The 25,539-nt window shown below is 41.2% G+C and overlaps 2 protein-coding genes and 1 pseudogene across 2 annotated transcripts in view; 1 reads left to right on the top strand and 2 right to left on the bottom strand.

Annotated features, from left to right (window-relative positions):
• The window catches only part of rgl1 (ral guanine nucleotide dissociation stimulator-like 1), a 37,365-nt gene extending 19,251 nt beyond the window's left edge, over positions 1-18,114 (bottom strand). Inside the window, exons 1-2 of the mRNA XM_037771142.1 lie at positions 17,942-18,114; positions 10,534-11,131 (exon numbers count right to left, since the gene is read on the bottom strand). Of these exons, the coding sequence (XP_037627070.1) occupies positions 10,534-10,689 (156 nt within the window). The 5' untranslated portion in view covers positions 10,690-11,131; positions 17,942-18,114. The remainder of the gene's footprint in view (positions 1-10,533; positions 11,132-17,941) is intronic.
• LOC119489161 lies at positions 15,572-15,681 on the top strand (annotated as a pseudogene).
• Positions 18,115-19,979: 1,865 nt separating the features above from the next.
• colgalt2 (collagen beta(1-O)galactosyltransferase 2) overlaps positions 19,980-25,539 on the bottom strand; it is a 29,097-nt gene continuing 23,537 nt past the window's right edge. Inside the window, exons 10-12 of the mRNA XM_037771144.1 lie at positions 24,632-24,759; positions 24,331-24,537; positions 19,980-21,121 (exon numbers count right to left, since the gene is read on the bottom strand). Of these exons, the coding sequence (XP_037627072.1) occupies positions 20,848-21,121; positions 24,331-24,537; positions 24,632-24,759 (609 nt within the window). The 3' untranslated portion in view covers positions 19,980-20,847. The remainder of the gene's footprint in view (positions 21,122-24,330; positions 24,538-24,631; positions 24,760-25,539) is intronic.

The following is a 25,539-nucleotide window of genomic DNA, read 5'->3' as shown; positions in this document are numbered from 1 at the left end:
GGAGTCTAATCATCACCGTGAGGTTGGAAAGCAGCTAGTCCAGGGCGTCAAATGACGACGCTTTGTGTTGACGTAGTTTAAAGAGCGAAAGAGACATACTAAGAGTCCAACAAACAAGACTTTCATCCAGGAGCCCGCTGTTCGTGTCCCGTGCTTTACGTTTCACTTTCACAATGAGCTGTTCGTTTGTGTCCCGTGTTCACAACGTCAAGTCACATTTGCACTGTAAAAACGTAGTCATTTTAAGCTCAACCGTGTTGTTGTTTTTTCCTAAACCCAACCAACTGGTTTTGTTGCCTGAACCTAAGCAAGTGTTTTTGTTTAATTCACAACATTAAGCATGTGTTTAGTGTGACCGAAAAGTGACACCGAGGGGTCTGACAAAGCGTCAGTAGGTGACGAGTTGGGATGAGAACGGGTTGGCTAGTCTCATCAAGTCTTTAAATGCTGAACATTACATAAAATTACATGGTTTCTTACACAAATGAGACCAAGTAATTGTATCTGTCTCTTTATAATCTAAACTACTAACTATAGTAGAGCAGCTGTCAAATAAATGTAGTGGAAACTCTCAGATTTCCGGTAAGCTAGATGTTAAAGTTAAAGATTGTGACGGAGGTGAATGGCATCTTCATGTTGCAATATTGGAAAGGTTATCAAATATTAAGACAGTATTCCTGCACTGCAACACCGGACAATCCCCAAGTTTTCCTTTCTCTTGGAAGACTAATGACGTAATTGCACTTAGGAAAGCCCTTGATGAGGGCAGAGCAGTTTGCTATAATGGGTTCCTGCTATTGAACTCCCCAAGTACGCTCTTCTCCCTGTTCCACACAGTCAGAACAGCGAGCTGCAGTACAGACAGAAAGGGGACAAAAACAGGAGGAGCGCCGGCGCTCGCACTGTTATTGCACGACTGTGGGGAAAAAACGCACATTCCAGGAAATCTCCCACTTCCTGCCTCCAGCCTCCTGACTCCAGCGAGCCTGCTGTCCTCATACCTGACTGGCTGGGGAGGCTTCTCTTTGGCCTGGAGGACGTGTCATAAAGAACAAGATGAGAGGAGAGAAAAGGGGATTCCTAAAGCAAGTAGATTGAGCACGAGAGGCCGATAAATAGGAATCACAATGCTGAAAAACCACAGACATAACGTGGGGGTCTTAGGCAGCAAGCATGTGTAATGTCTCAGTGTTTACATCCAAGATAAGAAGGTCATGTATCAAAGGAAATGTAGGACAGAGTGGAGATTAACTTGAAAGGACATTATCTGGACTGTGAGTGTGAGATGGTGAGACAGAGACAGAAGGGAGGAGAGTTCACAGTACAGCCAGAAACTGAGAGAATCCATACTGGCTGAAAGACAGGCGTGATGCAACAAGACCATCGTGCTCTGGCTCACTGAGAACGAGTGATTTCATATTTCAGACCGGAAAGAGACGCCCTGCGTTCTTTTTCAAGTAAACAGATGAGAGGAAACTCATCGAGGAGTATTCCAGTGGAAAGTCATTGGGTAAAATTAAAGAAGGAGAGGATCTTTCCTGCTACCATATCTGGACCAAATGTGTCAGTGTTCCTGTTTGTACATTCTTCTTGATATGCACACACAGCGCGTTTCACTGTATGTTTGTGTGCGGTTGGTGGGTTTCCAGAGCATACTGCCCAGCAGAGGGCAGAGTTCATAAACCGCCGTGTTTATCCAAAGTCAGCAGAGGCTTTTTAGCCAGACCAGGCCAGAGCAACAAAACCCAAGAGGTTGGATTTATGGTGCATGGGGGTCAGGATGATCTGCAATAACTCAATAAAGCCCAAGAATGAGACAATCAGAGCAGCTTAAATAGGTCATTTGAGAGCAGTGAAGCAGCATCAAGGCACTCAGGGTTATTTGATAGTGAGTGTCTGTGGAGTAACAACAATGAAAACACAGTTGGATAAGGACATGCCAGGTCTTCTTCTCACACAGCTGCATTTTCTTTCTCTCCGTCTCTCTGTTTTCTGTCTCTTCTTCGGTCAACTGAACCCTTTGTTCAGCCACATTAAAGCTCTGTCTTCTTCGCTCCTTCTCCCTCTCTTTCTCTCTCTTTCTCTTATGTCATGCCTCTACTCCCCTCAGATCTATTGTCCTGGCTGTTGTTGAGCTCTCCCTCTTTCTCTCTGGATGGGTGACATCATTAGTTTCCAGTAAAGTCCAGAGCTTCAGAGCGAGACCACTCCTCCTCCTCCTCCTCCTCCACACATTAAAACACAGCTGACCCTGCAAACCGAGACACACTTCAAGGAAAAGCTGCTCAAAGTTTCATTTACACCAAACCTACTGAATCATATTCATGCACAGACATGTTTAGGTTGTTTTCATAGTGAAACAGACTTGTTTTCTCTGATAACAGCTTCCATATCCTCACGAAAAAGTAGTATACTTCAAGTTTATTTTATCAAGTAAACTGATGTAAAGTTCAAGTATATTTCCCCAAGTATACTTTATGTAGTAAGTATACTAATATCAACTTTTTAGTTTATAAAAATATACTTTTAAGTGCACTTTAAGTGTAAGAATAGTGAGAACACAACTAGTTTACATCTAAGTTGTATTATGTACTGCAACTAAACTATGAAGTGAACTATACTACAAGTGAGCTTATAGCTTTAGTGTTAGTTTACTAGTTATATACGTGTAGCCCACTTATTAGGTTATGAAAGTGCACTTTAAAGTATGCTCTCAGTTAAACTACTAGTTTAATAGTTTTTACTGCAAGTATACTTGTAAGTCTTCTTTAACTTGTAGAACTTAGCCAATGATTTATGTGTTACATAAAGAGACTTGCTCCTTTTGCTATTTGACTTAATGTTTTGTGATGAGATTAAAACATTAATAGATAAAATTAGTTTTTCTCACATGCCTACGGTGAACGGAGGATGCAAAAACGTAGAAAGTTCTTGATGAATTGAAGTAAATTCATATCAAAACATCAAACTCTCACACACTCAAATAGCCTACTCTATCGAAAAGTTAGCATTAAGTATATCTCTGATAAGTACATAAAAAGTGAAAGCATATTCTTATTAAGTTTAAGTTTAAAAGAAGTATATTAATAGCACACTTGAATAAACTTCTTTTTGGTGAGGGTATGGGGTCAGTTGGACCGTTGCACTAAGGAGGAGGATAATCCTCTCTGGAGCTACGATGACTCATGTTATGCTGGTAGTTAAGTTGCTTTCAGGTTGTCTCTGCATTTAGGAGAGTTACGATAAATTCTCAGCACACACGCACACACAACCCCCCTCCATGGGGCCCCCAACCCTGTGACCCCCCTCCTAGATCTAAGCCCCGCTAAGCCTTGAATGAATCGGTCTGGACTGGCTCGGTTGTCTGTCTGACCCCTCCCTGCTAATGAGAGACGGACCATCTGTTGCCCAACAGATACATGCGACCCTAAAGTTGTCACATATGCAACAAAAACAGCATCAGTAAAGCCGGTCACACGCTGGTGACGACTGCTGCCTCGCTAAATCACACCAGAAGACTGCAAATTTATCACATCTGAATGTGCAAGATCCCATTTACTTTAAACACCATGCTGTTTCAGTTTTGACTGTACTGTGAGAAAGAAGTAACTTCCCTCCATTTAATGCTTGTTTGAATTCTAGAGGATTTTACACTGCAGTCTGCAGAGCTGTTAGTGCTAAATTAATGTGAAGTATGAAGCATGTGTGTTGTAGGAAATGAAACTGCATAAGTGATGCACACAACAACACACACAAAAAAAGAGGCAGTAGCACAATAACAAGCATTGACAGCACTGCCGTTGCCAAAACACCGACCAAAATACAAGATATTTACTCTGCAAAAATGACATGGACGCATTAGATACTGCGTTAAGTTGTAATATGTGTAGAAATATATCCTGCTGTTTCACTTAAAGGTGCAGTGAGTAGGATTTGGTGGCATCTAGTGGGGAGGTTGCAGATTGCAACCAACTGAATATCCCTCCTGAGACTGCAGCAACATGAGACACTGAGTGTAAAACTGTGGTAACGACTTAAAGGACCCTGAATTTCCCTGAAATGTTACACACTGTTCCTTTAAACAAATACAGGATGTATTTCCTGTTCTAAAGTTAGCATATTTCTTTGTTTATCACAGTGTTTGACCTCAGTAGAGTTATTATAGTTAGTAACCTGCTGACATACAAAATGTGTGGGCGCTCATATTAATAACTGTCGTGCGGACACCAGCGGCTTTACACACTAATGCCATACACACACACTCACACACACGCTTTTTTTCTCACACACACATACGCTAATACACACATCACAATGCCAGCTTGATCCCAGTCATGCGTCCTGGCTAATACTGCGAGCCCTGCCTGAGCGGGAAAAGGAGTAGAGAGAGAGAGAAGTGTGTCACAGAGCTGCAAAACCATAAAAACAGACCAAATCAAAGACGGTGCTGCTGCACACATTGCCTTCTGCCTCCTACTGACCCAGCACTAAACACACACACACACACACACACTGCCACAAAACACACACCCATCTCCATATGGTGCGTTGAGTTTCTGCCCCAGTTAAAGCAGGCTGCTCCTGTGGTGTTGTTGCGCTGGGATGGACGCTCGGGTGACAGGGACAATGCCCGCGGTATTGACTTTTCACACCAGTCCCATTATGTGACCTAATTAGGCCCAAGATCACAATATGAACCTCTACTGAGCTGCAGGCTGCTAGACAACTTGACACGCTGGGGGTCAGCCAAGTGTGTAAACAGCATCTTTAAGTGGTGGACTGGATGAAAGGTTTGACGGAGACCTGGATTTTGGAGAAAAGAGAAGTGGGGTTGTTTGTGAATTGTGCAATTTGAGGCAAAAAGAAAGCGTGTTATCGTCCCTCCACTTGTCAGTGAAACTGGGTTAATCAATAAATCCGGTCTTGAAACCCCTGAATGCTCTCCCAGCGGTGCCACATATGAACTTGTAAAATGCAGATATTTCATAAACATTACAGAAGATACAGTTTTATATTCATTTACAAGCAAATGAAGCAGGTCAGAAGCCACAGAACTAGTCTTAGCCGGATGAGTGAATCATCGAGCAATCATCGAAACACATGACAAGCAAGGATCAAAACTTTAGGAAACACTTGAGACGTCACGAAGCATCAGCATGAAACGTGCAGTTCTCTGTTCAAAAAGTCAAGAAAGAGGAAGGAGGAGTGCTAACTCAGCTCTCTCACTTTTTTCAATGGAAAGCACGCCATCATCGAAATTCTCCGTCCCCCCTTCTTCTTCCTTTGTCCCTGTTTTCCCTTTATAAAAATCACTTCTGCATTTCCAGCAAGTGACCCTCTGAGGTTATTGAACTACCCCTGCTGGTTATTGTGAGCCAAACGGGTACAAGGTAGCGGTTAATATTCCCTCGACTGTAGTTCGGATTGATCGGCCTGCGGGTTAATTACATTATCACTGATAGAGAGCAGACTTCTGAAATGCAGTTAGAGCATTAAAATGTACTGTGATAACCCACTGGCACGTGTGTATATTCGTCAACACTCTCACTTCTGTGCAACTGGGTTCAAACCCGGTCAAGTTCTTTGTTATTCCAACTTGTGACACCGTCTTGCAACATCTGAATAACTAAATGTACAAAATGATTTTTTTTATTATGTAAGTTTAATATTTGTGATTTATAGAGAGGCAAAGTCCCGCCCCTTCCAGTGGACCACCATGGGACCTTATTTCGGAAAAAATATGAACGGTAGTCAATAGCGAGAGACAAATATTTTTTTAATCCCATTTTAATTGCGCCATGAATTATATGGAGGAAGGAAATTAAAAATAAATGAATAAATGAGAAATAAATGCAAGAAAAATAAATAAAAACTAAATGAATAAAAAAAACCATATATATATATATATATATATACATATATATATATATTACATAAATAAATAAAATGGAAAATTAAACAGAAGAGTAAATAAATAAGGGAATTAACACAAAGATAAATAAATAAAGAAGCAAAACTGAATTTCAATATATGTCATAGTTCATCAATTAATTAATTAATGGCTACATTTATTTTTAATATTATTTTTGTTACAATTAATGACATATTTATTTATTTATCTATTGAGTAATTTATTTATTTATTCATTTATTTTTTATTCTGGCAGGTTCCGTACTCCATAGATTCACACATATGATGTTTGTCAATTTAAAACTTAATTTGCATGTCAAGAAAGTCGCAGTTTGTTGTAAAACTGTTGAAGTATCAAACCGTGAAAATACGTAATTAAAAAGACTCCACATCCAAAAGTTGCGTTAAGTGACGTTTTTCTCTCTGAAGCTACGATGCCTGTGTGTTTCCTACTGGGATGAACTCACACCAGTAACAGGTCTCACTCGTTCTTTGGCTGGATAAAGAGACGCTGGATAAAACACATTAGGTAAGATAACGTTACATTAGTACGCGGAACATAGTTAAGTTAAGGGTTCGTGACGCACATTGTACGAGACGAGAGATGTAGTTCACTGAGCGGTTTCACACAAAACTAAATGATACTACAACAAACTGAGACTTTCTTGACTTGCAAAATTATCTTTTAAAATGACAAACATCATATGTGTGATTCACGGGGCAATTGAAACAGCATCAAAAAATTATTTGTCTCTCGCTGTTGATTACCGTTCATATTTTTTCCGAAATAAGGTCCCATGGGGTCCATCGGAAGGGGCGGGACTTCACCTCTCTGTTATCATCAATTCCAGTTGCTCCATCTTCCTGTTAATCCCACGTCTCGTGAGAACCACTGTGTGTGTTATTGTGTGCGTCTTATTGTCCTCAGTGGACTGCTGATAGCGACTGACACCTCAGCACTCCTCTCTGACCTGAACTGTGGACCCGACAGCCGTACAGCAGGGCAATTACAGGGAGGTAATGAGTCCAATCGCTGCCTTTATGACCGGCATGGTTTCATAACCTCATGTAGGTTAACTGACAGGAGAGTGAGGAACACCTGACTGACAGCAGTAAAGGCAAAGTCTCCTCAAAGCCGGCAGGAGCCAGCTGTTGGACTGACAGTATAACACATGGACAGTTCGTGCATTTATTGCTTTTTATTACAAGAAAGGATCTACTTGTTGAACTTGAAGATCGATGGTTTTGTTTACTCTTACATAACTTTATTGAAGGTATTTACTAAGGCTGTCAAAGTTACCACAATAATACGCTAAGTCGTTTTAACGCCACTAATTTCTTTAACGCATTAACGCAACTGGCGATTTTTAGGTTGTAGCGGGCTCAGTTTAGAGGGAAACACTAATGAAACTAGAAAGCCTAAAGAACCCATTGGTATCAACCATGTTATGCAAGCTTGTCGATAGGGAGGCTAAATAACACTGCAAACTTATGCAAAATTTTGGCAAGGAAAAACTGTCATGGGCATTTTCAAAGGGGTCCCTTGACCTCTGACCTCCAGATATGTGAATGAAAATGGGTTCTATGGGTACCCACGAGTCTCCCCTTTACAGACATGCCCACTTTATGATAATCACATGCAGTTTGGGGCAAGTCATAGTCAAGTCAGCACACTGACACACTGACAGCTGTTGTTGCCTGTTGGGCTGCAGTTTGCCATGTTATGATTTGAGCATATTTTTTTTGTTAAATGCAGTACCTGTGAGGGTTTCTGGACAATATCTGTCATTATTTTGTGTTGGTAGTTGATTTACAATAATAAATATATACATACATTTGCATAAAGAAAGCATATTTGCCCACTCCCATGTTGATAAGAGTATTAAATACTTGACATTCTCCCTTTAAGGTACATTTTGAACAGATAACAAAAATTTGTTTGCGATTAATCGCAATCAATTTTGGACAATCATGCAATTAATTGCGATTAACTATTTTAATCAATTGACAGCCCTAGTATTTACCCCTCTATATAATCACTCTTATTGCCCTCTAGCCAAAGCTGTGAGGGCAATCACAACTGCAAAAGCAGTCACAAGGATGAGTTTCTGACACATAGAGTGATGCATGTAAGCTGAGCCTCACTTTGGTTATACAGCATTCTGCAAGCTAACCTCCAGTCTTCTTACTCCTTGAAAAACAATTGGCGGAAACATTGCTGTGAGGCGGGAGGACACGTCAGCCAGGATGTCAGATAGGCAGCGAGGAGGAGGATCTCCCAACGCTTACTGTACACTCCAAACATACATACAGGCAGCCCAGTGTGATGGGCATCTAGCAGAATGCTATTTTCATGGTGATAATAATGGGGTTTTCAATTTGCTGTCAAAGAATATCAGTACTGGAGCAGGTGGTGTTCAGTGTCTTGATTCTCATTGTTTTCTGACCTCACTCACTGAATCTGAACAGTACGTAAACACCAAACATATTTTCTCTTTAGCCTCAATCCCACACGTGCGCACATGCAAACAATTAGCCACAACTAAGCTGGAATAAGCTGTCGCCGCAGGTCGTTTTCTGGTAATCACACTCTTGTGAGGAATCTGCGACCTCGCGGGCGAATTAAATACAAGTAAATAAACACAAACGCATGGACGCTGACACGAAGTGTAATGTAAGCCACATTTTTGTCGTGCTTGGCTGTTGGCTGACACATATTAAAGTCATTATGGTTCTGAAGTAAAATGAGTAATGCCTCTTCTGTGAACTCTGTGACCAGTCAGCAAAACTGCACGCACACACATACACACACTCATAGTGCGACCAATAAACGGTAGTTACAGTGAATTACCGCTTTGCACAAGAGGTCAGCTGTCCACCCACAGCTGTCTGTGCCACCAAAGGTTACAGTCTAGTTTGCATTATTGCGCTATGAGATGTCGACTTATTGCATAAAATTTCAGTGGGTCGAAGTCAAACAGAGGAACTGAAACGCAATACACTGAGGAATGACAAACCAATCACTGATTGATCTCTGAGTTGAGCCAATAAGATGTGGATGTTTTGCTTTGGAGCGACATTTACCACCTCTCCCAGTAAGCTAGCATGATATGTTTGGTATCAACTAGGGCTGTCAATCGATTCACATATTTAATCGCGATTAATTGCAGATTAATTGCACATTTTTTATCAGTTCAAATTGTATCTTAAAGGGAGCGTTGCCAAGTATTTAACACTCTTGTCAACATGGGAGTGGGGAAATATTTTTTCTCTGTAAAGGGGAGACTCGTGGGTACCCATAGAACCCATTTTCATTCACATATCTTGAGGTCAGAGGTCAAAGGACCCCTTTGGCCATACCAGTTATTCCTCGTCAAAAGTTTGGTCCTTATTTAACCTACTTCGTGACAAGCTCGTATAACATGGTTGGTACCAATGGATTCCTTAGGTTTTCCAGTCTCATATGATGCCAATATCTTCACTCTATCTTTAAAACTGAGCCCACTACAACCTAAATATCACAAGTTACGTTAATGCGTTAAAGAAATTAGTGGCGTCAAAACGAATTTGCGATAACGTGTTATTAGCACGTTAACTTTGACATCCCTAGTATCAACAGATTCATCGCAATCTCAAGATTCATTTGATACCACTGTCTATCTTAAAAACTGATGCAACAACCTTCAAAAGACAGCAGTGTTAATGCCAATCAGTCATTTTCTTAAAAGTAGTTAAAAGTAGTAAACCAAGAACTGAGGAGGAGAATAATTCAAATTTTAAGATCGTGGTGATCAATTTAAACTGTAAGCTATGGTTTTATCTTTCACTTTTAGATAGTTAAATCATGTTAGAAATAGGCCTACCAGTAGGCTGCAGTTTATTTTTTAGTGTATCCAAAGAAATCATTTAAAAGATCTATATCAGCTCACCTTCTTTAATTTCAGTATGTTACTGTTACTGGTGCATTTTGGTCAGATTTATTTCAATCTATGTTTTGTCTCATAATCAAGGTCATTATGGAAGCTGTATTACAAGCAGGTTAATGTCAATCTTGTATGCAGAAAAATAACACTGTTTAAGAAGCTCCCGGCAGACCAAACTGGTCGAGGCCGGCACCGAGGATGTGTCACTACCAGTCAGCTCTCCCTGTCACCGCCAGAAGTGCTGAGTGCAGAACAGATGCAGATTTTCTGTGATTGGTAGTCAAACACCTCTTGTGTCTCTCAAGCACACCCACAAGAACATGTGCACAAACCACTCTCCAGAGTTTTCCTTTCCTATCACTCTCCCCTGTTTCTCACAATCACCACAGACATCCAACAAACAGACCTTGGAGGAGTCACAACCACGGCCAATCTGCTCCTCACTGTTTATAATGCCAAGCTTCTTTTCTCACTGACTTGTTTGCTTCCACTTCACTTTCCCACTCCCCGTCCTTGAGTCTATCAAAACTGGCCAAAACCTTTGACACCTCACACACAATCCAAAACAACAGAAGGCACAGGAAGGTCATGCAAAGCGAAGGCCTGAACATCTGCCAGACTGTTTAACAAGAAGTACCTGTGTGCTTCCCAGAAATACAAAAACAGATCTCAACAAGCAGCAGGACACGGTTATACTGACCCAGTGGCGGGGGCTGCTCTCCGGGGAGCGAGGCTGGTACCTCTGCAGGGAGACGCCTCCATCCCCCTCCGGCAGTAAGGTGCAGTCCAGGTCTGGGCAGTGGTTGCTGGGACCGGCAGGCCAGGGCAGCAGGGTGGTCATGCTGACCGACTGCATCAGCGGCACGGGTGACAGGGATGGCAGGACATACTCAAATCTGGACGGCAGGGTGGATGAAGACTTCTTCAGTAGGAACAGTAGGAATCTGGAGTCGGGGTCTCCTCCTCCTCCTTTAGGTCTTGATGTTTTGATCACCTCCTCCTCTCTTCTCAGTCTGGTTGTTGTCTTCAGCTCAGAAGTGTCACTAATGATAACTCTCCTCTCAAGTTGTCCTCCTCAGTCTTCTCCCTTCCTGTTTCTCTCCTTTCTCTCCCACCACAAGTTTCTATCTTCCCCTCTTCTGTTTTTATTTCTTCCTCTCTCTCTGAGCGCGTCTGGCCAACAGCTCTCAACCACATGAGTGATTAAAGTCTATTGTCTCTCTCTCTCTCATTCATCCCAGCCAGAAGAGGAGGAGTTATAACCCGGCGGTGGCCCAGCCTCCCCCTCCATCCACTCACTAAAGAGAGTTTGACTGTGGAAGAATTTGAAGAAAAAGGAAAGAAAGACAGGAAAGCTGAGATAGAGAGGAGGATGTTATGGAAGGGGTTCGAAGAAATACTAACAATAGCAGATATTTTCCATGATGGATGGACTTTTGTCCTCTTTAATGTTCTGCTAAATCCCAAACTGAGCTCATTGAATCTTCAAACACATTGTTTCAAGTCGGTCGTTGCTGGATTTTGCCATAATTTGTCCCTTTTGACCATTACAAATCATTTCCTTCTTTTTAAAGCTGCAGTGCGTACGAATTGGAGCAAATATGATGTAAAAAGTTATTTTTAATGCCTATTTCTCGCCTCAAATGTTTTCAGAAACATGTTTTAGAGTACTGTTTAGCTGTAAAAAATTAGAAAGTTTGTGACCCGGCCGCCATGTTGAGATCAGTTGATGAAATACCAAGCACCGCCCACCAGTCAGAGCAAACTTTCTAATTTTACAGCTAAACAGTACGCTACAAGCAATCTGAAATCATTTTACATGACAAATAGTCATTACAGGAACAGAATTTTGATTCATATTTGATCAGCGCTGCCTAGTTTGACCGTTTGATCAGAGTTCGTGAGTGATTGACAGCTGCCTCCGTTGAATGAACAGCCAATAGGAACGCTCTCTCTCTGAAATGACCTGTGATTGGCCAAAGTCTCCCGTCACAGGCTAGATTTTCTAAAGCCTGAAAAGAGAGCCATGATGAGATGCAGAAGTTTAGTTTTCACTCAGAACACTTGATTTAAGGAATTTTTGCCCAATGATGCCAAAAATATTCTGCCTACTGCCGCATTAAATTTGTCACTAGACGTAATTCAGGCAGTCGTGTTCTTTACAAGTTCAGGTGTTTAAAACGTGCGGATGGCTTCATAAAGTTACTGATTCAGCTCTCTGTTATGCAAAGTACGGCTTGGTGACATTTGTGACAGCAGGGCAAAGGTCAAACCATAATAAATGTGTAACAATTATGGAGAGAGCATGCATGTGTGTGTGTGTGTGTGTGTGTGTGTGTGTGTGTGTGTGATCGAGTTCAGGGTAGGAATAAGAGCCAGTCATGTGTAAAAAGCTGCAGTTGCCGAGGAGAGGATTATCTGGGACCAAGCAGTGCTCCGACACACACACACTCGTAAACACACACAGCGTAGATGTAGATATCAGCAGTTAATATTGTACAAAATGTGAAGAGAGTTGCTTCGTACAGTTAGAAGCTGCAGTGTGAGGTCAGAGATGCATCCTGTTTTCTCAGGTAAATAAACAGCCACTGGAAAAACACTGATGTCAAAGAAACATCCGGCAAAGTTGCTCCATAGCAGAGGGACACACACACACACACACACACACACACACACACTGTACTGTACTTAAGTACAATTTTGATGTACTTTAATTGAATATATCCATTTTATGCTACCTTACTGCTATACTCCACTACATTTCAGAGGGAAATATTGTACTTCCAATAGATTTATTTGACAAGTGTAGTCACTAGTTACTTTTTACACAAAAAAAAACACATGATAGGGTTATAAAATACAACACATTGTTTAAGATTAAACCTTTAATCCTCAACCTTTTTGGCTTGTGGCCCCTTAAAAGGCCCTGACACACCAAGCCGACGGTCAGCCGTCGTACAGTTTGGGGCTGTCGGTGAGCGTCTGTCGGTCTAGTTTTTGCGGTGTGTTCCACGCTGTCGGCTCTAGTAGTAGAACTTTTACTTTTTCTTTTTTTCCTGCTCCATTAATCTTCAGCTGTGAGCTCCTCTGATTCATCTAAAACTAGCTCCACCTCAACCAGCTACAACAGTCAAATTCTGTTTACACACTGTTGCATCAGTATTAACTATCTGATCAGTCACAAGATCAATTTTCTGCAGGATTTATTTTTAATACTTCAAGTATTTTTTTCTGATAATAGCTCTGTACTTATGATGAAGGATTTTAAATGCGAGACTTTTACTTGCAATGGAGTTTTTTTTTGTTTTTTTATTATCTCCGCCAGGCGTACGCATGGTGGGTATCATGTGTTTGGTCGTGTGTGTGTGTCATTGTCTGTCCACAGCTACTACTGGACCCACCGGCCTGATATTTTTTGTGCTCATTTCTGTCTGTACTTTATTGACTGTTTTAAAACCTCATTGCCTGCTGACTCCTCACTCATATTAACCGGCCGATAGGGTAGTAGCAAATAGTATTTCAATCAATCGGTTAGGCTAAAAACAAGTCTTACCTGTTGCAGGTCACATTTTGGCCTTTGTCGTCGCTCAAAAACTGACATCCATGGAAAAGTTTGGTCTCATTTTGAACAGGAGAATCTGCAGATTAGTTCCATACCTGATATGTTATGATTCACTTTAAATTAGGCACAATATGAGCTGAATAAATCTACATTTTTGTCATCCGTGCTACCATTTTGACTGTAAGGGAGCCAGGAGGAACAATTGAGTGAGATTCAACTCTTCTTTGTTTCGGAGAGGAGAGCGAGAGACACACCTGGTGGAGATCTGCAATCTACTGAGTGCACTTTTCTAGTTTCATTGTGTTATCAGTTCTCTTACTTAAGTAAAGACTCTTTCAGCACTACTCCAACACGTCTTCCACCAGTGGCAAACACACCAGTGGAGTCCTCTTTCAATCACCGACAGCTCGGTGCCAAAAGAGAAGTCACTGCTGTGACATCAACGTAGCTTCTCCTGAGACATGAGCTGTGTGTTGTGGCCGTGATTCAGACCTTCACTGTGACTCAACGTGACAAAATTCCTTTGGAGCGTTACCACATAAAAATGCAATGAGACTACACCTAAAATATGTTCAAATATAGCTCTGACTCATGGTTGGATGCCATGGACAAAAAAAAAACATCCAACATTAAAATGCCTCTGTAATCAGAGCAGATAAATCAAGCATCTGAAGTGACTGAAGAGGGAAAAGAGGTCATTTGACCATGACTCTATATAAGTGACTTTGTGCCTGGCTGGCTGCCGGGAATGAATGCGGCGCATGACAGGCAGGAAGAGTGAGTAAACACGCCGCCTCGTCTTCTTGCTGGACTTCCAGTGAACCAGCCTTCCTCTCTCCCCCACCTCCTTCCTCCATTTCCTCTCTCTGTTGTTGAGAGAGACCCCCGATCACTTCACTGCACTGCCCTTTAGCCCAGTTTGGTGGTCTTCACCAGACATGTTGCCAAAGCAGTTTTAACGATGATAAATATGAGAGATTGGACATAGAAGCAGACACACTTTTTTTTTTTTTAACCTTTCAGTATAACTTGTGTTCATTGTTCTGTAAAATTCGAGTTCAAGAGAATCCCTTTTCTTGCTTTTCTTCTCCGTCTAAGTGTGCTGACAGTCACAGTGTGGCTAGAACTAGTTTACACAGCTGGGAAGTCAAAGCTTTCTAAACTCTGACAACACACACACACACACACACTTTTATATACACACTACACACTCCTCAGTCTGGATCAACACAAACAAAACGTCTCTCTTGCTCTCTTTTTGTCCGTCACACAATCCCAAACAGTGGCACACAAGAGGAGACATCTCTGTTGAACACAACAGTAAAGACTGTATAGCTGAGTACAATCTAATGCTGGTACATAACATGAGATTTAAAAAAAACAGAGTGGTGGAAGAAGTATTCAGATCCGTTCAAAGTAAAAGAACAAAAGTATTATCAGCCCCATTATTTGATTATTTTTACAACAGCATTAATGTGTTAGCAGCATTTTGATGTTGTATAGCTGGTTGAGGTGGAGCTAATTCTCACTACTTTCAAATCCACTGTATTTTACAGAAGCTGATCACATGTTTTGTATAATCGGAAAAAGAAACTAGCTACTACTAGCTGTCAGATAAATGTAGTGGAGTAAAAAGAAGAAGAAGAAGAAGAAGAAGAACACAAGAACACACACACACACACAGGCCTGAAAGACATACACACACACACAAACAGGACCTATACAAATGCATTAATGGAGAGATATCAGAGCAAAGGTGCTGCCCATGGACAGGCGCACCGGGCAGTTGGGGGTTTGGTGCCTTGCTCAAAGGCACTGTCCACACTCCATACTTGGTCTATGCAGAACCTTGAACCGGCACGAGTCCCTATAGCCTACTTCTATTCATGTCTCAGATTATACAAATAAGAACATTTTCGTCATAAATTAATCTTTTTTTCTTTTAGATGATGAAGCATCACAAATGCCGTAGTTGAGCTGTTCACATTTTCACAACTCCACACTGCTCTCTGCTGGTTACCATAGGAACACAACACACACAATGAACTCAAAATGAATTTCTTTGGGGCTTTTTTTTCTTCTTGCTTAATCCTTGACAGGGATTATTTTAGAGGATTAGCACGAAATAAACACGAACCACATCCGATTATTGTTTGTATTAAGATTCATTTCCTGTAAGATTATACTTTCAGAGATCATTTCTACAGTTTCTGACTTGAGAAGTGTGTTTCTAAAGTGTTTGGTCTCGCTATGTTGAAATAAATATGTTTGATGTAATGCTATAGTTTAGTCAAGATAAGATTTAAAATAACATCATACAATTATTTATTATCTTTGGAAAATTCTATATTCATAAGAACAAATAGTCAGGAACCAATAAGCCAACTTTCCTGCACTGTATTAACAAATTCAAACAATATAGCACCAGTTTACCCAGTATAAAAAGCAAAAAAGCCATTAAGACCTTTAAATTATTAAATAGATATAATATGATGCAAATAACATGAACTCTAGCATTATGAAATGTAATTATTTTTGTTTTGTCTTCTTTGTTTATCAATTGTCTTTGTATCTGTTTGTACCGCAGTAAATGAGAATGTGTTCAATAAAGAAAGCATTAAAAACAAACAAAGAGTAATCTCCTGTCTTTCCATCGTCTGTAAGTGTTGCTGCCTTGTATGTGGATTAATGTATTGTGTGATGTGTATTTTATTCTATTTCCATACTTGTAGTGTATTGTTGTTTTATCATATAGAAAGCTGTATATTTTAATTACACTGTACATGTAAAAGCCCAATTAGGTACAAGAGTTGAAAATTAGCTATAAGCTCTCTGTGCAGCACATCAGTTTCATGCCCTGTATTGGAACTATGTTAAACTGCATCATCCCTACCAAATTAAAAATAAAATAAAATTACATCAGATTAATAAATTGTTTGAATTAAAGGTCCCATATCATGCTCATTTTCAGGTTCATACTTGTATTTTGTGTTTCTACTGAACATGTTTACATGCTGTAATGTTAAAAAAAACTTTATTTTCCTCATACTCTCTGCATGAATATACCTGTATTTACCCTCTGTCTGAAACGCTCCGTTTTAGTGAATTTCAACGGAATTGCAACGGAATTGCAACGGAATTGCAACGGAACTGCGTTGCTAGGCAACAGCTTGGGTCCATGTTTACTTCCTGTCAGCTGATGTTAATTACATACACTGAAACAGGAAATAAACTGGGACACATTTAGAATGTTTACGTTTAAAACCGTGTAATGGTCTAAATATTATATATTTGTGACATCACAAATGGACAGAAATCCTAACGGCTTGTTTCAAACGCACAATTTCTGAATCTGTATATTGAGCGTTTTGATAGTTTAACAATATTTATATAGCACTTAAACCTGTTTTATAATATAAAAGATAAAAATCTCACTTTTTACAATATGGGACCTTTAAGATTAACCTCCTGTCTTTCCATCGTCTGTGAGTGTTGCTGCAGCCGAGGCCTTTTCTGCTCTGACGGTGGTCAGAGGTCTGAGGATCTCTTGTTGACACTGAACAGTTACTCATTATCAGTGTGAGGAAGAGAGCGGACACTTTCTCTGGATCGCTGATACAGAGAAAAACAAAAGAGGAGGAGGAGGAGGAGGAGGCACAGAGTGTTTTCTTTTTCCATTTCCTTCTCTGTTTTTTGCTTCCTCAGTCTTTTAGCATGTGCATGTGTGAATTATGTGCGTAAATGTGCGTATGTGTGAGAGCCTTCCCTGTCAAAAGGACACGGCCTTACCACAGCACCGTTAGTCACCGGCCTCTTCCCTGCAAAGCACAACATCACTGACTCATATACTTACGCAACGACATCTCCTCTTTTACATAAAGAATCATCAAGTGATGCAGTTCTTCCCGGTAACACCAGCAAATCACCCGCTGTTCCCTTTGATGACTAAGAATATAACATTTACATGTATTATCTCTGCATACCGCACTAATAGGATCATCAGTTAAATTATGCAAATTTAATTGATAAAACATCCTATTTCTAAACTATGAAGAGTATTCTCGTAATCAAGTGTTCCAAAAAATAAAGTCTATTTGCATCTTACCAACTAGATAATGAAGCTCCACACCAGTAGTTCCCAACCGTTTTCCCTTCAGGGACCTCCTTTTCTATCATTGAGTAAACTGACGACCCCTGACTAAGTGACATATTTTATGGACATTTCATATTATATTCATGCATAACAATAACAGTACAGAACAACTGATAAACTGTCCAAATACTGAACACAATAACTGCAGGAAGTTTGGATAAAACAAACAATTTGGATGAATTTTGAGCAGATTATTTGAATATTTCATCAGAGAAACAGTTTTTCTGTTATTTTTAGGAACTTTTAATACAATTTTGTCTGTATTTTGTATTTCTTTGAATTTTTGACCATCATTCATTCTTAATAGGCTTCTTTTTTAACAAGTTCAATGTTTACTTCTCCCTGATGCTTGGCCATTGTTCTATTAGATCTTTGGTTGTGTTAACTGCATACCTTTCTAATGCAGGACGAGGCTGTTTAGCAGAGCTGGTCCAAAAGAGAAACCAGAGGGGAGCTGAGCCGAGTGGGGATAAGGCCAACAGGATAAGGACAGAAGACAGGCACTGAAGCAGAGGGAGAGGAGAAACAGATCTGCAAACATACAACAAGAGTAGCTGGAGACTAACTGAGCAGAGCAGGGGAGCTACAATCTGCAAAGGTGGATCAGAGCTGAGTCTGATTGCAGGATGGGATGCAGCTGGTGAGGCTCTGCTCTGGTTCTGCACACCTGTCTCCACTCAGACAATCACACAGCGAGCGACTGCAGGCTATGAGAGGGTATGACACCACAGGATTATGCAAACAAATCAATCACACATTTTTTTATTTGTTCAAAATGCACCTTAAAGTGAGATTTGCAAGTATTTAATACTCTTATCAACATGGGAGTGGGCAAGTATGCTTGCTAACATGGCAAACTGCAGCCCAACAGGCAACAACAGCTGTCAGTGTGTCAGTGTGCTAACTTGACTATGACTTGCCCCAAACTGCATGTGATTATCATAAAGTGGCCATGTCTGTAAAGGGGAGACTCGTGGGTACCCATAGAACCCATTTTCATTCACATATCTTGAGGTCAGAGGTCAAGGGACCCCTTTGAAAATGGACATGACAGTTTTTCCTCGCCAAAATTTAGCGTAAGTTTGGAGCGTCATTTAGTCTCCTTGGTGACAAGCTTGTATGACATGGTTGGTACCAATAGATTTCATGGATTCATATGATACCAGTATCTTTACCCTAGCTGTAAAACTGAGCCCGCTACAACCTAAAAATCGCAAGTTGCCTTAATGCGTTAAAGAAATAAGTGGAGTTAAAACAAATTTCGGTTAACGTGTTATTATCGCGTTAACTTTGACAGCCCTAGTTCAGTACAAATGATGTATTCATATGGAAGTTATGTAGAGTATGTTAGCTGAGAAAGAGTGAGTTGTGTAAGTATGTTTCTTTGTAGTTCAAGTGCACAGCTTGCTCCTGAACAACTGATTATCTTCATCCCCCTAGGAATGGGTCAGTGTGAGACCAATTTCCATTTCATGCAAATACAAATATTTAATTATCTATTACATTATATAGAAGTGAATCATATCATGCACTACCATGTACTATATTATATCATGTGTGTATTATTTTGACAAGCCTTATAAAGCAAAAGCTGTACAATCCAGTTGTCACTGGATGGACCAGCAGATGGCAGCGTAATCCTTCTCTTTTGGCATCGCAGCATCTAAACGTGAGATTGTCTGAGACAACAAACCTGTAAATGCAGAATCTTATAAATGAACTAACTTCTAGCTATGACAGGTGAGGTCTGGTAAGTGCTGCATGGAGCACAGTTAGCAATAGTGCTACGTTTTAATCTGATCAAACAGGTTTTGTCTGTCTCAAACCAACTGCAGGATATTAATATTTAAAGAGATCTCCATTGTGCCTAATAATCCTCTTCATCCTTCCTCCATTTGTCTCTCGCATCCACGTCCTCACTCCATCAATATAACCACCACCACCACCACTACCACCCGTACTCCAGCTCTAACTCCCCCCTCTCCATCAGATCCCACAGCAGACAGGAACTATAAAACACTCAGCTAGTGAACGGTGGGAGCCAACACACCCGCTGAGCGTCCTCACCGTTCAAACTTTGAATTTATTGGGAGGTCGCCGCCTTCATGTTTTACCACCATTTCGTGAAATGCCACGCGGCTCATTTTCAGGAGGTTTAAGGAAGGAAAAGTCTTCCTTTGTAGGAGATATCAGAAGGTCGTGTGAACAGTTGCAGCAAGGTCATGCTTGCTGAACAATAATAAACAATATTTAATGAAAGCTCACAGAGATGAAGAGAGCAGTGCAATTTTTGTTGTTGTTTTGTTTTGCTGTCATGAGTTTGAATCTTTTCATTTGCTCTCTGCGATGCCACTAATCCAATAATAATCCGTGTGTGAAGATAAGGTAACATCTGTGTCAGTTTACGCTGCAGAGTGAGGGAAAACACAGAAACGGGGGAAGACGTTTTATTGGTTCAGCCCGGCACCACAACTGAATGAAGAACAGCCTGTGAATAATTCAGTTTATCCAAAAAAATATTCAACACATATAGATTCTGAGAGCCGGGGGTCTGAAGAGGACACAGTTGCATGTTATACATCCTGCGGGCTACGTGTATGATGCTAACTAGCAGGACCAGCCCGCCGTGCAAGTGAGATATCTGCAATGACAGAAACACTGAGCCTAATAACATCCATTATTGCCCTGCTGCTTGGTAAGGAAGGGCTGTACTCCCCTCTGTGTGTGTGTGTGTGTGTGTGTGTGTGACATCATCTGAGGAAGTGACACTCTTGGGTACGGTATGTCAGCCTCCCAACTCCCACACATGTTCAGTCCCGTAAACACATGCACATGCCCACACACACACACACAGTTTCACATGCACATTTAGGAGTTGTTTTCACACAGCTTTAAGATTCCTTTATTCTTCGGCTGTTCATTAAAAAACACATCTGTTCTTTTTAAATATCAATCTTCTTAAACAACATTATAATTGATTTGTGAGAATGTTGTTTTTTTTTCTTTCACGTCCTGCAAATAATCTTAGCTGTCTTCCATGTGTGGCCGTAACTGTCTCCACATGCCCAGAGGAGGCACACGAGGAATAAATAAAGCTTTTGTCAAAGGCCGGCTGGCCCTCGTCCCAGATTCTCCTCCTCTTCCTCTCCTCAGTGTCCCTTCATCAGAGTAGATTGACATCTTAACTCTGCTTTTATCCACTTGGACACCAGTGTATGTGTGTGTGTGAATGAATGTACAGTATAGCTTGTAGTTCAAGTGTCTTTTCCAAGAGTCTTTCTCTCTCTGAGTCTCAGGTATCAGAGTTCGTCTCGCGAGGCTCGGGCCGCGGGGGGCGGCGATTCTCCCGAGACGCTGTTCTGCGCCACGGCGTGGATGTTGCCCTGCTGGGCCATCTTACGGGCGTGCTGCCGGTCCCAGTCTGTTTCCACGGCCTCGTCGTCCCAGATGGTGGAGGTCTCCGTGTCGCTGATGTAGCCCGGCTCGCCGGTGTAGTGGGTGGGGTAGATGAGCAGCGGCTCCACGGAGAAGGCCTTCAGGTCCCGCGGCTCGTAGTGAGACATGAACTTAGTGCTGAGGAAGATGAGGGACACATGGGGGACAAAGAAGTAAAAGAGATGTTATGGACACTGGAAGCAATTTGATGGTGATTTTGACAGCGAGTATTGATTATTTTCATTATCAATTAACCTCTTGATTATTTTTTAATTAATAATTTCAGCCAGAAAATGTTAGAAAATGGCTATAACAATTTCCTAAAGCCCGAGGTGATGTATCGTGCTGTCCAAAATATTAATATAAAACCCAATACCACAAAATATATGCAAGGAAACGGTTGGGGAGGTGAAGTGTCAGGGTTTGATGATACAGTGCACCTGCATGAATATGGTTGGCTGTTACTTGTCAGCTGATTGCTACAGTTGTGAATGAGCCAGTGATGCCTGAATGAATCAGGTGATGAAAGTGCAACTTCAGTTCTCTATGATATGTGAATGACTGATGTCACCTGGCTGCAAAGACTTTTTGAAAATTGATTGAGTGCCTGAACTAACGCTATGCTCCAATCTATCATCAAAATACTTGTGAGTTACTTTTCTGTCAAATGACTTTCAATTAATCAACCAGTTGTTTCTGCATTCAGTGCCTGTACAAGAAAAGAATGTTGACATCTAGAGATGTGATGTCAGTACTCTGTCACCGACATGGTTATGATTACTAACTCACCCCGTCCGTGACTGCTTTATAACAAAGTGAAGAGGAAGGAAGGACTATTATGAATATTTTGCATTTTGCAACACTGACTCATCGTATCCTGTTAACTGGACGTTCTGGTGTCCATACTCAATGTGTATGGACGGATGTGTTTAATTTTAATTTCACCAAGAACAGCAAATTTACAGGATATCAAATAGAGGAACAAGATACTGCAGCATAATTTAGTCATAACAGGATGTTTATGTACAAAATCACATGCTTTATATGCTCTAACAGTGGTGGACGAATTCAGTCTTTACATCCACTTAAACTAAGTTATAATAATGCTTCATATTTTGTGTGTTGAAAGGTAATTAGTGTCTATAGCTGTCAGATAAATGTATTTAAATAAAAAAACACATTATTTCCTTCTGAAATGTGGTAGAATTAGAGCTGAAACCAGTTATTTAATCGACCCATGGAAAGTTAATGAGCAACTATTCCGCTACTTGTTTCAGTCATTTTTCAAGCAAAAAAATTATGCATTTCTTTGTCATGATATTAAACTGAAGATCTTTGGGTTTTGAACTGTGTGAATTTGTAGACATCCCCTTGAGTTCTGGAAACTATAATGATCATTTTCCACTCTTTTCTGATTTTTTTATAGCTCAAACAAGAGAATCACTGGCAGATTACTTGATAATGAAAACAGTAGTTTCAGCCCTAAATACAATAGGAGTATTAAGTACTATATTCCATTCCTGCCAATAGATCCCCCTAAATGTTAAACACTGGTCCTTTAAGCACAGTAGTTGGGTAAGTGTACCCAGTTACTTTACATCACAGTATACTACAAACACCAGGTATGATAGAGAAAACATGCAATCCCTGCATATCAAAATCATCTTCATGTCGTCATATTGTGTCACACTATAAACACTCTAAATATTCTACTATCAACATGATATCGTCAGCCTGCAGGAGGGCCAGATGGAGGGATGGAGGAGGGCTGTTTGGGTGGACACGTCAGCCTGGCGGCTCGTGCAGACAAAGGTCACCACAGAGGTCAACTCCCCGCCGTCCAATCGCCTGTTTAAAGCCTGTCAGCCCTCCATGAGGACAGTGAAACCTGACACCTTTATTACACTACAAAACAAACACACACACACACTTTTTCCACGCAACAAGGCCTTCTTCACTCCGTTTACTGCCATGTATTTCTCAAGCCTCTGTTTATGTACCTTTTAGAGCAAAAACTGTCTCGCCATACAGCCTTCCACCCGCTAAAAACAACATATGTGACATAATACCCACAATTCAAACAGAGCACATAATCCCCTGCTGTTCATTTATGTAATATACAACACATTTTACATATTTTCCCAGCCACCTTTCCACATTTATGTCCATATTTCCCATTTGAACAAACTCACCTTCTCTCACTGTTGAATACACACACAGCGTGTTTACATAGTAATCTATACACTGCACACTGGACACACATCTCCAAGTATTTATATAGTAACACACACACACACTCACACAGTGTCCATCTCCACCCCACCCCCTATGCCCCGGCCTCTATCAATGGGAATCCTGTCCCCTTCTCCAACCAGCAGGAAGAGCTGTGCTGGCCCACATTCCTCAAAGAGAGAGGAGGAAGGGGGAGGAGAGGTGGGTGATACATGGAAGGAATAGGTGTGCAAAAAAAGTCTGTTGAGGGGAGTGAGGGGATGTTAGAAGAAGTAAAAAAATAAATAAAGAATGAGAGGAGACCCAGGAAAGACAGAGGGCTGACGTAAAGGATGAAAAGATAAAGAAAATGGGAAGGAGAGAGGAGATGGAGGTAGAGGGGAGCAGGGCACGGCAGGAATCCCCAAAGAGAACAGAAAGAGAAAAGCAGGCATTGTGTGTCCTCTGCAAAGCCCCGTACCCACTGAACCCCGAGAACAATCCATGCCCTGTGTGTGAGGGAGCACAGAAGAAGAAGAAGGGGGTGGTGCTGGAAAGAAGAAGAAAGAAAGCGGGACATAATCAGCGGGAAGGAGGAAAGGAAAAAGGATAGAAGTAGAGACATATAGGGAACATAACTTGGAGTTGAACTGGACGGAGGTTTTGGTCTACCACACGGGGAACAAACTAGAAAACTACACCACTGTCTGAAAAGTCGCCAACAAGCATGCATGTTTGTGTCTATGTATAGATAATTACTGTACGGTAGGTCCTTTAAGCACGGGTTTATTGCCCTTGAATCTTATTTTGTGCATTTTCTGTTTCCATGCATGCCTAACTGTGTTCTTTAAATATAGCTTTTAATTTAGCATCTTCATGTTTATTCTGAATGTGGATTACCTGATATAGAGTGCACCTGCGATCAACTATTTATGATCCTCAGTAAATGTTTGTCCGTATGTTCTGTCTATAATTGTCTGTATTTGTGAACATTATACTTCTTTTTGTAGCTCTGTGGTTTTCCCGCTTTACATGCCTCAAATAAAACTGCCTTTGTATCGCATGTGCACGTTAAACAAAGTTACGTTAAGTGCACTGTAATTTAAAATCAAAGAAAAACCGAAGTAAAGACTGACTTGGGGTGTTTGTTGAACATGACGGGCAGGAACTCGTCGACGGGCAGCATCTTTGTGAAGGGTTGGGCGGCCAGTAACTTCCTTGCTCCTTGCTGTGACAGCGCATAGCCGAGCGTCCAGTAGGAGTAGTCGGCATGGACCAGGTTGTTCACGCCGTCCACGGACTGCTCCGGCTGCTGCACCTGCATACGCTTACGCCCCACGTAGCTGGAGCGGAGACAGGAAAGAGTGTGTTGATGAGGCTTCACACAAATGGCTGCAAACCTTAACTGTGAGTGTGTGAATGGGTGGGTGTTCTTACATGAGGTCCCAGTCCAGCTGGGTTTTGTCTATGTCATCCATTATGGCCTGGAGTCGTCGTTTAAACCTGGGCTCAAACCGCACGTCGTCCTCTAAAAGGAGAACCTTCTGGAGGCCACGTTCCAACACCTGATGGTCAGAAAACACTCTCAAATTAAAAATTAAAGAATAACAGCTGTCCAGATTGTCCCTCTCTTTTACATTATTCCTGGTGATGATTGTGCTGTGCTTACTTATCTTAACAATATGCATTGCAAAATTATAACAAGAAATGCAAACTAAGTCCTGTTTCCACCACAGGAACTTTCTCCTGGAACTAAGAACCTTTTGAGGAACTCATTGTGTTTCGACCACAGGGACCAGGGTCTAAATTAAGTTTCGGGGACATTTTCTGGGGCCTTTTTACCCCCCAAAACGGCCCTGGTCAGTGGGTAATACTTTCTGAAAGTACCAAAACTTTCGGGGTGGGGTTTGCAGGGATGACTCAAAGCTGCTTCAACTGTACCACTTCCTTCATGAACAAGGAAGTACTCTAACATCCATTTAGGACCATTTAGGACAAGGGGAGCGCATTTCTCTTTGTTTGATAACATGAAAAGTAAAGTTAGGCTCTGCTGTCGGCTTCCCGACTCATTAAAAAAAGAAACTGAGTGAAAAGGAGAGAGAGATCGCGAGGGAGAGCGGTAACGTTAGAAGACAGCGGCGGTGCTGTGAATAAGAGAAACAAAAGATATTTTCTCATTGTTTCATGGTGGTTACGCTCTAAAGCACAAATAAAAAACCATCAAACACTCAACAGATGATTTACTGTGGAGACAGACGCTCTTAGTTTAATTTTCCCGCTCTGAATTTCCTTCATTACATTCAATGTGCATCAGTTTCATACATCAGTGGACCAATTTGTCTAAT

Source organism: Sebastes umbrosus, chromosome 5 (assembly GCF_015220745.1).
Source record: "Sebastes umbrosus isolate fSebUmb1 chromosome 5, fSebUmb1.pri, whole genome shotgun sequence".
NCBI classification, from domain to species: domain Eukaryota; kingdom Metazoa; phylum Chordata; class Actinopteri; order Perciformes; family Sebastidae; genus Sebastes; species Sebastes umbrosus.
This window is presented reverse-complemented; position numbering and strand designations above follow the sequence as displayed.